Source organism: Salvelinus namaycush, unplaced genomic scaffold (genome assembly GCF_016432855.1).
Source record: "Salvelinus namaycush isolate Seneca unplaced genomic scaffold, SaNama_1.0 Scaffold1854, whole genome shotgun sequence".
NCBI lineage: Eukaryota > Metazoa > Chordata > Actinopteri > Salmoniformes > Salmonidae > Salvelinus > Salvelinus namaycush.
This window is the reverse complement of record NW_024058624.1, coordinates 18,306-30,972: the sequence shown is the minus strand read 5'-3', so window position 1 is coordinate 30,972 and position 12,667 is coordinate 18,306. Positions and strand designations below refer to the sequence as shown.

At 43.9% G+C, this 12,667-nt stretch overlaps 1 protein-coding gene across 1 annotated transcript; it reads right to left on the bottom strand.

Moving 5' to 3' along the window:
• Positions 1-1,418: 1,418 nt before the first annotated feature.
• LOC120037762 (ubiquitin-associated domain-containing protein 2-like) lies at positions 1,419-3,484 on the bottom strand. Its single transcript, XM_038983726.1, has 4 exons — positions 3,287-3,484; positions 2,791-2,915; positions 2,166-2,285; positions 1,419-1,529 (listed from the first exon to the last, which is right to left on the bottom strand). The coding sequence occupies exons 1-4, from the start codon at positions 3,315-3,317 to the stop codon at positions 1,419-1,421; spliced, it is 387 nt and encodes a 128-aa protein (XP_038839654.1). The 5' UTR covers positions 3,318-3,484.
• Positions 3,485-12,667: the final 9,183 nt, after the last annotated feature.

Here is a 12,667-nt window from a genome sequence, read left to right as displayed (position 1 = left end):
GAGACAGGAGCCACATCCAACCAACTACCCCTGAGACAGGAGCCACATCCGGCTGAGTAGCCCAGAGTCAGGAGCCACATCCAACCAACTACCCCTGAGACAGGAGCCACATCCAACCAACTACCCCTGAGACAGGAGCCACATCCAACCGACTACCCCTGAGACAGGAGCCACATCCAACCGACTACCCCTGAGACAGGAGCCACATCCGGCTGAGTAGCCCAGAGTCAGGAGCCACATCCGGCTGAGTAGCCCCTGAGACAGGAGCCACATCCGGCTGAGTAGCCCCAGAGCCGGTCCTGGGCCTGTAGATGACCACTACTAGGTCATAGAGACACAGAACCACTAGTCTAGACACACTGTCCTGGGTTGTATTCACACCAAACGGAAGAAAAAGGAACTGAAACAGAGAGGAACTACCTGAACTTGTCCAATCAGAAATGCTTGTTTTAATTTTACTTCCTTGCTCACTCTGCTATTTCAAAACTAATGTGAAAAAGATGGAAATCAAGGTCCCATAAACACAAGAAAACAGCACCACCTTTACATGAAGGTTCCTTAACTAGAAGGGCCGCCTACAGAACAGGATGCAGAGATACAATCCTACCTTTACATGAAGGTTCCAGAACTAAACGGGCCGCCTACAGAACAGGATGCAGAGATACAATCCTACCTTTACATGAAGGTTCCAGAACTAAACGGGCCGCCTACAGAACAGGATGTTCTTTAGTGATTCATCTTGAACATTTCCGGCACATTGAACTGTGTACAGATATTTATGCTTTTCATAATGAATTGGTTTCACTTCCAATACTTCCTTTTTAACTGCTGTTTGAAGTGGAATTAAAACCATTCTATTTCACGGTTACTGTTTTATTCCACCGAGGTCTGGCCTATCCCGAAGTTTGCCAGGTATGAAACTGAAAACACTAACACAGGTATGAAACTGAAAACACTAACACAGACAACTCACTTCCCTAAAAGAGCGACACAACACTTCTCTCTATTAGGTAAAAGGTCAAGGAGGACCAGTACTTCCTGGTTTTTCAACGTGCAGTGTGATGTTTTGATCCAGAACGTAGACCTACAGCTGGTTTGGAAGTAGCTGCAGCACATTGAGCCCCTCGCTGATCTCACTGCTCTCTAGTGGTGTTAATACAACCTTACACCTTCACTGAACAAGTGCACACTTCAAGGAAAGGAGTCCATAGGAGCAAGGGATTGATTTAGGGATTGAGCTCAGGTGTCAAGGACATGTGTGCAGCCCAGTTAGAGGTCCAGCTGTGAAACCCAGGTGTAAAACCCATGTGTGAAGGAAAGGTGTGAAGCCCAGTTAGAGGTCCAGCTGTGAAGGACAGGTGTACAGGTAGAGGTACTCACAGTCCGGCTGTGAAGGACAGGTGTACAGGTAGAGGTACTCACAGTCCGGCAGGCAGCTCAGCCACCTGGTAGTCAAACAGGTAGTGAAACGCTTCGGCCAGCAGGAAGTCCACCAGTGCAGTGAGCACCCACGTCCCAAACAGGAAGGACTACAGGAAGAGCCAGGATGTTACAGTTAGGACTACAGGAAGAGCCAGGATGTTACAGTTAGGACTACAGGAAGAGCCAGGATGTTACAGTTAGGACTACAGGAAGAGCCAGGATGTTACAGTTAGGACTACAGGAAGAGCCAGGATGTTACAGTTAGGCCTACAGGAAGAACCAGGATGTTACAGTTAGGCCTACAGGAAAAGCCAGGATGTTACAGTTAGGACTACAGGAAAAGCCAGGATGTTACAGTTAGGACTACAGGAAAAGCCAGGATGTTACAGTTAGGACTACAGGAAGAGCCAGGATGTTACAGTTAGGACTACAGGAAGAGCCAGGAGGTTACAGTTAGGACTACAGGAAGAGCCAGGATGTTACAGTTAGGACTACAGGACGAACCTGGATGTTACAGTTAGGACTACAGGAAGAGCCAGGATGTTACAGTTAGGACTACAGGAAGAACCTGGATGTTATAGTATGAAACAATGACATCATAACATATCATAATCACCACCACATCATCATCATAATTTGATTAAACAACTGATCATCTGTGCAGCACGACTGCAATAAAGACCAGCTGGAACGCGCCCAGTGAGTCTAACATAGGTTTACAAGCTAGGCTGAAATGAACTTACAGCAAACTTTCTGCTGCCGAACCGTCTCTCCAAGATGCGGAAGTTGTAGATGAGCAGACTGTTGCAGAAGGTGTCCTTTAGGTCCAGACAGATCAGTCTGCCACACACTAACCGCCATACCTTATAGAGGAGGAGTGAGGGTTGTTACACAGTACACACACACATCACAGAGTTTCTAAACCCAGAGGTGCAACATCACAAGACTTACGGGAACGCTTGAGAAACAGACTTGGCAGACCAGATCGAAAAATGTGACCTTAGTTGTTAATTTTCTAGAAATCTAAATGCAAAACCGAGATTTGAGCAAATGTCTTAGGAAGCTGAAACTGTCATTACTAAAACCTCGTGAAAGTGACAAATTCACATTTTTATCAAAAACAACTTTATATCGAAGGAGTGTCTTTGATTTGACGGCATGCACATGCGCAGTTCGGCGCGACGACCATTAAAAGCAGATTACGTGTTTCTGGGCATGAGTTTAGCTAGCCAAAGGTCGGCTACAAGCGTGATCGGGGATTTCTACTGGAGAAGCAGTTTCTGCCCATCTTCATACTGTACTGTCTTTGGCAATATGATACACAGGAGGAGATAGGAGAGGTTTACGAGACTCGCTCTCTTCCACTACCTGGTGCTGCTGCGTGATGGCCTGCAGGCTGTAGGTGAACAGGTGATGGTACTGTGGCAGGAGGGTTAGCACGACAGTCAGACCACTGAGGACCAGGAGGAGACCTTTAGACAGGGGGGCCTTATCTGTGGGGGGAGGCAACCAATCAATCAATCACCTACCTGTATGGTACAATCAATTTGATACTCTATTAGAATTTACAACAGAGTACTTGTTCCTGGTAACGTTAAATACTGTATGGAAAATGTGGGCGGGGCAACCGCATGCACCGTTCCACTACCGCATTAAGCGTCGTTTATGAAATGAAACATCGAGCGATATCACGCAATACTAGACATTATGACAAAAATGGTATAGGCTCAAATCGTCGATAGTACGCGTTGAAACGACGATGTGACCCGTCCAAATACTTAGATTCATCTAGAATGAATGACAGTGCAAAGCTGCGAGACCGAGAGAAAGCACTCGTACACGAATCAACTAGTCTGGTACTTACCGAGCCCTCGGGAACCGGTGGTCGTGAACATGTTGGAAAACGGAAAAAATAGAATGACTGTCTGTGTAAAGGCACTGCAAAATGAAGGTTCAAACTTAGCTATAGTAGCTAAAAGTTAGAAAGAAAAAGAAAAACATCATAGGGAGATAGAGGGGAAAGGGTATCGAGTACGGTGGTCGACTTCGTCCAAAATTGCTCGAGATTGTTGTTTTTGACACGCAAATCTCGATATGCACTGAATGAAAATTGCCACATGAGGTCGCTATGTCACTATCAATGGTCAGTTAAGGTTCTCGTTATTATAGCTGGTTATACAGGTAATTGCCACAATAACAAAACATGCACTCAATTGCATAACTTAAGTAATTGTATTTCTTCACTGGCCCTCATTTCATTTAATCCATTTGATGGATACTGTCCTCGTCAGCAGCAAGTGATCAAAGAGAGGTTTTGAGTGGCCTCTATTAATGAACATCATCAACAAAAACACTCCTGACACTTGACTTGTTCTTTGATCACCTCCCTGTACTCACCCTCCCAGAGACATGTCAGAGGGTATTGAACAGAAGCTAGCGTTTCTTCTCCACTATCCGCATAAAGATCAAACCTTTGCCATCTCCGTGACAGTTGTTCCTGTGAAGAAGAGAAACATGCACCGTAGACACATTACTCATTCATCCTGAGATAAACCTCATCAGACAAGAGAACTTCTACACACACACACACACACACACACACACACACACACACACACACACACACACACACACACACACACACACACACACACACACACACACACACACACACACACTATCATTGGCTGGTTCCCTCCAGAAGCCTGAAGTGATAATGCACAGTGCGTGGTTTCTTCATCCAGACTAGCGCTCTCCTAAGCACCCTCTGACAGCTTAAGACCCTCCTCAGATGCAGAGCGGGAGGTTTCTGTGTCAGCATTTATGTCTTCCCCTCCTAACGTCTGAGCCCCTCAGGAGATAGAGAGGCAGCCCAGACAGAGGCTTTGAATGGCAGGCTTTGTGTTCAGTGTCCTCTGGCCCCAGTGTGTTTGATCTCCCTGTTTCATCTGGATACTCTGTTCATCTTCTTCTCTGGCCCTTTGTAAGCACCAGATGTCTTATCGCGTTGTCTTCTTCTGTGAAATGATTCATCTTACTTATACAAATCACAGCTACTGAGATCAGGGGGCGTCAAAGATCAGCACAACCTCAAAATGCTTATCCTTGCAGATCCACACCTCTTCTCTTTGTGGTGATTGAACGGTATATCTGTGTTTCAGCTCATTCATTTCACTGTAAATTGAATGTATACTTACATCAGTGACATTCAGTGCATTTCGTGTGGTTCTACTCTTATGACATGACCGATTGTGTGGTACATTAAATGTTATAATGAATGACATTGTGTTGGGTAATTTCAACAGGCAACACTCGCTCTGACAGTCCCACTAATTGCTCTGCAGATGAATGATTATTTCTGCCTTAATGCATCTGTTGCCTTTAATATGACTGCTGGAAAGATTTCATTAGTGTTTCGGCATGGCAACAAAGATGTACTTACACTCGTTGCTATAGTACTCCTGTGGCTGTGAATTCTACTGTACATTAGGCTACCCCCTTGAAGAAAAACAATAGGACTTTCAACATCGTCACCATACGTGAAAATATCTAACCAGCTATTCCTTTACCTTTCTATAATATAACATGATTTTACAGCATTAAGACATAAACTCAGCAAAAAACGAAACGTCCCCTTTTTCAGGACCCTGTCTTTCAAAGATAATTCGTAAAAATCCAAATAACGTCACAGATCTTCATTGTAAAGGGTTTCCCATGCTTGTTCAATGAACCATAAACAATTAATGAACATGCACCTGTGGAATGGTCGTTAAGACACTAACAGCTTAAGGTCACAATTATGAAAACTTAGGACACTAAAGAGGCCTTTCTTCTGACTCTGAAAAACACCAAAAGAAAGATGCCCAGGGTCCCTGCTCATCTGCGTGAACGTGCCTTAGGCATGCTGCAAGGAGGCATGAGGACTGCAGATGTGGCCAGGGCAATAAATTGCAATGTCCGTACTGTGAGACGCCTAAGACAGTGCTACAGGGAGACAGGACGGACAGCTGATTGTCCTCGCAGTGGCAGACCATGTGTAACAACACCTGCACAGGATCGGTACATCCGAACATCACACCTGCGGGACAGGTACAGGATGGCAACAACAACTGCCCGAGTTACACCAGGAACGCACAATCCCTCCATCAGTGCTCAGACTGTCTGCAATAGGCTGAGAGAGGCTGGACTGAGGGCTTGTAGGCCTGTTGTAAGGCAGGTCCTCACCAGACATCACCGGCAACAACGTCGCCTATGGGCACAAACCCACCGTCGCTGGACCAGACAGGACTGGCAAAAAGTGCTCTTCACTGACGAGTCGCGGTTTTGTCTCACCAGGGATGATGGTCGGATTCGCGTTTATCGTCGAAGGAATGAGCGTTACACCGAGGCCTGTACTCTGGAGCGGGATCGATTTGGAGGTGGAGGGTCTGTCATGGTCTGGGGCAGTGTGTCACAGCATCATCGGACTGAGGGTGTTGTCACTGCAGGCATTCTCAACGCTGTGCGTTACAGAGAAGACATCCTTCTCCCTCATGTGGTACCCTTCCTGCAGGCTCATCCTGACACGACCCTCCAGCATGACAATGCCACCAGCCATTCTCCTCGCTCTGTGCGTGATTTCTGCAAGACAGGAATGTCAGTGTTCTGCCATGGCCAGCGAAGAGCCCGGATCTCAATCCCATTGAGCACGTCTGGGACCTGTTGGATCAGAGGGTGAGGGCCATTCCCCCCAGAAATGTCCGGGAACTTGCAGGTGCCTTGGTGGAGGAGTAGGGTAACATCTCACAGCAAAAACTGGCAAATCTGGTGCAGTCCATGAGGAGATGCAGTGCAGTACTTAATGCAGCTGGGGGCCACACCAGATACTGACTGTTACTTTTGATTTTGACCCCACCTTTGTTCAGGGACACATTATTCAATTTCTGTGAGTCACATGTCTGTGGAACTTGTTCAGTTTATGTCTCATGTGTTGAATCTTGTTATGTTCATACAAATATTTACACATGTTAAGTTTGCTGAAAATAAACGCAGTTGACAGTGAGAGGACGTTTCTTTATTGCTGTGTTTCTGTTTCTGTCTTTTGTACTTTCAACACCCAGTAGGCTGATCCACATCACGTGTCTAGTGGTTATCTGAGGAGCCTCGTCTAGATCCAGCTAAACATCCAGCTCTTCAGGGACTCTTTCATGTTGACCTTGCCAATACAAATACCGATTAATAACAGTGTAAAACTCTTCTGCTTGTTTAATTCCTTTAAAATTCATAACTGGCATATTGGATAATAAACAATTAAGAGCATCGTTAAAGCTCATTAGAGAAGAGAATGGATTAATTGCGATTAGAATATGTTGAACAACTTCCCAACGTCTTTAAGTGACTTTGTTGTTTTTTGGACAGGTTCCAATAGGATTAGATCTATAATGAGGTATTCCTCTGTCTACCTAGATGCTTAACATATAGCGCCTCTATTACTCCTGCATTTATTCATTCATTAATTGCGTTCATTAGAGTGTTGTTAATTGAATAAGGATCTACGAGGCCAGTGATCAGTGATAGCAGCAACCTTCACAGGGGCCTCGACGGGTAAACTCCCTTGTGTTTTTACACTTATAATGAAATATCCTTTATCAAATTAGAATTTTGTGTGTTCAACTATGTAATGATGGATATGATTATATATATTATATTCCCCTTGATTAGATTATTGGAACGACTCATTGACGCAGTGAATTGCACTCGGATCCTGTGTTTAACAGGTGGACAACATCTGCTCTTAATCAGTGGCTATTGCATATTGTTTGGTTCATAAATGTATTCTCAATAATAACCTCTAGTCGTCAACAATTTATGTTAATTCAATCTTCCACAATGAGATTGACTTTATACTTTTTCAATGACTCTTCATCTCTTTATGTGGCGATTCTGTTGACCTCTCATACTTCATTTCAACTTTATTACCAGTTTACTCCTGTCTTGCACTGACTGACCAGTGAGCTGCTTCTTCACTAGGAACATCTACAATCTACTAACTACACCTAACTTTGCCTCTCTGTCAGTTGACTTGATATGTACACTCTTAGAAAAAAGGGTTCCAAAAGGGTTCTTAGGCTGTCCCCATAGGAGAACCCTTTTTTGGTTCCAGGTAGAACCCTTTCGGGTTTCATGTAGCACCCTCTGTGGAAAGGGTTCTACCTGAAACCAAAACGGGCTATTCAAAGGGCTCTGCTATGGGGACTATGATTTTCTCATTCACTCAACACTGTTTGTTTTTTGTTGGATGCACAAGGTCAAATTGAGTCAACTCAACTAAGAAAAACAAGTATACTACTTTCGACAGATCAGGTGTATTTGGCTCATTAATCTCTTCTTTTCCTTCAACCTGTTCTGTGCCACTGGCACCGTTCGTTACCTCCTCACCTCAAACTCTAACTAAATCAATCCCCGTCATCACCACATCAGCTCTCTCTCTCTCTCCTCTCTCTCTCTCTCTCTCCCTCCCCCTCTCTCTTTCTCTCTCTCTCTCTCTCTCCCTAATTTTCTTTAAATCTCTCTCTCTCACTCCCTCTCTCTCTTTCTCTCTCTCTCTCTCTTTCTTTCCTTCTCACTTTCTCATTCCCTCTCTTTCTTTCTTTCTTTCTTTCTTTCTTTCTTTCTTTCTTTCTTTCTTTCTTTCTCTCTCTCTCTCACTCCCTCCTTCTTTCTCTCTCTCTTTCCCTTATTTTCTTTAAATCTCTCTCTCTCTCTCACTCCCTCTCTCTCTTTTCTTTCTTTCTTTCCTTCTCACTCTCTCATTCCCTCTCTTTCTTTCTCTCGCTCTCTCTCTTTCTTTCCTTCTCACTCTCTCATTCCCTCTCTTTCTTTCTTTCTCTCTCTCTCTCTCTCCCTCTGTCTCTCTCTCCCTCTTTCTGTCTCTCTCTCCCTCTTTCTCTCTCTCTCTCTCTCTCCCTCTGTCTCTCCATCTCCACACCTACATGAGTCTGAACTGTGACTGTTCATCCGTTTCTAAAGCGTAATCTGGTCCTATTAACCCAGGGATCTAACCAACGGACATGTTCAGACTGGTCTGATACAGGGAGAGAGAAACAACACATCCGTTCTAATGGGTCGTGTTGTGACAGGGGTCTTCATGATGATTTATGGTGTGCTGTTAGGCCTGATAACTGACGCTGAGGCTCCACACTTGTTTCAATTAGCACCGCTGAAGGTCACGTTGCCGCGGACTACAGCTCATTTCCATACGCATAATCAATTTCCATTATCATCGATGACACGGGAGCATTCTGGAACTCTGTGTTGATTTGGGTCCTAATGGCTGATTCAGCTCCTGACGGAAAGGCTTGTCTGTTAGGATTATGGCTGAGAGTGGCTGGGACAGATTTCAAAATCTCTCTCTCTTTATCTCTGTCTCTCTCTTTACTATCTCTCTCTCTATCTCCATCTCTCTCTTTCTCTCTCTTTATCTCTGTCTCTGTCTCTCTCTTTACTATCTCTCTCTCTATCTCCGTCTCTCTCTTTACTCCCTCTTTCTCTCTCTTTATCTTGGTCTCTGTCTCTCTCTTTACTACCTCTCTCTCTTTCTCTTGCTCTTCCTCACCCACTGACCCGAGGCCTCTTGATAGAGATGAAGCGTTAAATATGTTGTTATTTACTTAATGAGAATGGATAGAGTGGTATTTATGCCTCATCAGTCTGATGTGGTTGTCCTGAGTATCTACCCCTGCAGGGTAGAGTGGTACAGACAGCACACTGACTAACAGACACAGGATGTCACCACCATAGATATAGAATTATCTATTACAGAAATAGAATGGGAATGTCAGTTCTAGTCATTATATTTCTATGGTCACTACACCATTCTTCAGCAGCGACAGAGAGCCCTCACACAGTGGCCTTCAGCTTTTCGAATATGTTTTGGGTGGAATTTGGCGCTTTGAGGTTTATTACTGGCTGGATGATGCTCATTTGACATTGAAGTACACTTCTGATATTATGTGTGTAAATCAATTTGCCGCTATTAACCGGCGACAAAGCCGCATCTGGCCCGTGGGCCACAGGTTTCAGACCGGTGGCATAGACTTTTTCCTCCAATAGGTGGCAATTCCCCCTCTCCATGTCTTTTAGTGAGTCCTGACATTTAAAATGTCTATTTGCTGGTAAAAAGCCATCTCAGCAGGAGATAGAGCAGGAGTTTCCAAAGACAAAAGTGAAGTTCAGTTCTCTCTCTTCTCTCCTGGGAGATGCTGAAAGCTAAGCATAATTAAGCAAATTTGATTAGAATCAAGCTTGACTTCTTCAGTTGACTTTTAATGAATGCAAATCGGGCATCTACATCCCTAAGATTAATTCCAGCCAATTAAAAAACACAAGAGGCTTATTCAAAAGAGGGATGGGGAAGCAGAAAAAAAAGAGTGAAAAGACCTTTAAGCTGAATAAAGAGACTTTTCTCTCCACCTCCTCTTCATAACACGCTCTCTTGAGGTTTTCTTCTCTCCCTCTGTGACTTAGATCGTTATCAACGTGATGTTCCGTTAAAGCACTGTGCATTCCTATGGAGACGAGGCTATATACCGGATGAAACAACGGTGCATCGAAAAGCTCCAATATCCACATTGTTCACTTGATGCCTTTCATTTACAGATAATGTGTATATTCAGTGTTTTCTTTAGTGCTTTTTGTGTGTTTTTTAAAAACATTTGTGTAATTTAGCAGATGCTCGTATCCAGAGCGACTTACAGTTTGTGCATTGTTGTGCATTCATCTGAAGGTAACTAAGTGAGACAACCGCATATCGCTAACCACGTTTCCATCCATTTCATGCGAATAAATTACCTGACACATGGAAAAAGTCACGACCAGGCTGATGGAAACATGAAATGCCGGTACAATTTCATAAATGCCGACAGACAATTTGTTCGTTCGACATGGTGGGATCTTTTTGTGTCGCTAAAATTCATTATGCGAGAAATAACGGTTCGAATGCCTTTATGCGCAAATATTGATATAATAACCCTCATATGGAAGGACATTTGGAGTCACGCGATGATATGTTGTGTTGTCCTCCCACTAGGACTCGGGAAAGCCTGCAGTTTATTAGGCTACAGATGAAATAAGTTGTGATGAACTTCACAGGGAGGTGAAAGTACAAGGTGATGATCTTGATGCTCCTTTCTGATAAATATCCAGGGTCTTATTCTGGTGACACGATGATCGATGCTTGGCTGCCGTTTGACAAATAACAATAATATCGCTCTTAAACATAATAATCTCATAATGTAGGTAGCCTACCCGCACTGTTATCTACCAGCTGTTGGCTAGAGCGCATGCGCCTATACCAACGTGGAAACATTTTCTATGGGCCTATAGGCTAACGCAACAGTTTTTGTGACAACACCATCAGTAGGGATGAAAATGCGATGGAAACCCATTTAACTATGTTTCATTCGGCATATAGGAATTTAACGGGAAAATACATTTTGAATTGCACGTACACTACCGTTCAAAAGTGTGGGGTCACTTAGAAATGTCCTTGTTTTTGTCCATTTTGTCCATTAAAATAACATCAAGTTGATCAGAAATACAGTGTAAACATTGTTAATGTTGTAAATGATCAGCAACCATGATTCCTGTGTTCCAATGGCATGTTGTGTTAGCTAATCCAAGTTTATCATTTTAAAAGGCTAATTGATCATTAGAAAACCCTTTTGCAATTATGTTAGCACAGCTGAAAACTGTTGTCCTGATTAAAGAAGCAATCAAACTGTCCTTCTTTAGACTAGTTGAGTATCTGGAGCATCAGCATTTGTGGGTTCGAGTACAGGCTCAAAATGGCCAGAAACAAAGAACTTTCTTCTGAAACTCATCAGTCTATTCTTGTTCTGAGAAATGAAGGCTATTCCATGCGAGAAATTGCCAAGAAACTGAAGATCTCGTACAACGCTGTGTACTACTCCCTTCACAGAACAGCGCAAACTGGCTCTAACCAGAATGGAAAGAGGCTCCGGTGCACAACTGAACTAGAGGACATTAGAGTGTCTAGTTTGAGAAACAGACCTCTCAACAGTGAAGAGGCTACTCCGGGATACTGGCCTTCTATGTAGATATTCCATTAAAAATCTGCCGTTTCAGCTACAATAGTCATTTACAACATTAACAATGTCTACACTGTATTTCTGATCCATTTTTTGTTATTTTAATGGACAAAAAATGTGCTTTTCTTTGAAAAACAAGGACATTTCTAAGTGACCCCAAACTTTTGAACGGTAGTGTACGTCATCACGCACAGTTTTCTATCTGCAAAAAGTCATTGTGATGGAAACATCTCTGGTTGGAAAACGTGGCCAAGTGGATGGAAAGTAGCTGTTGTCAGCACACTTCTTCCTGGATAATCAGCGAAGTCAGTGTCATCTTTCTGAGCGGAGTCAATTGGCCTCTATGTCTCCAAACCTCCGTCTTCATCAGCATTAGCAGGGAACTGTCAAAGGCATGCATTTGAGGGGTTGTGGAGGCTCAGTCCCTAATGTGGTGTGTGACAGGAAGATGGGGTGGGGGCTCGAGGAGGGTCAGAGGTTAAAGTCAGGGTCCTCTTGACTGTCCCTCTTCTCCCCCCTTAGAGGGCCCTTTTGGGGGGGTTATTATTTCTAAGCAGTGGGCACCTTCCACACACTGAATAGTCAATATCCTACAGTTAAAATTTAGTGGCGAGGTATAGCGTTTTCTCCGGAGCTTGTGCTGCTTATACAAATTATTCATCAACGTATTCAGTTTCTGTTCCAGTTTTATTCTAGCCTAATGGACCGCATGTTCTGAACACGGTCAACAGATGCGTGTGATGTTTTTCTAAGAATATTTAGAGGCTCCTCCTCTTTTTCATGATGTGACAGTATCATCCCGTCCGCGAGCTCCTCACTCTAGCTCAATTCTGTCATCGGTATCCTGACGCACGGACCCTTTATCCCGCTCACTGCATCTCCAACGACATTTCTCAGCTTAAAAAAAATAAAACCTACCGACGAGCTCTCAACTCTTCAATTTCTGTTTCTCTCGCGACACTTTTTTTAGACTACACTTGACTTTCGAGACTTTCAGACTGTTTTTTTTTTTTTATACAGATTTGGATCATGGCCTCTCCGGCTGCTCTCATGCCCTCGGTTCCTCTCGTCCAACAGCCTCCTGCTCTCATGCCCTCGGTTCCTCTCGTCCAACAGCCTCCGATACAAACTTCACCGGCGACCAACTCTCCGCCACC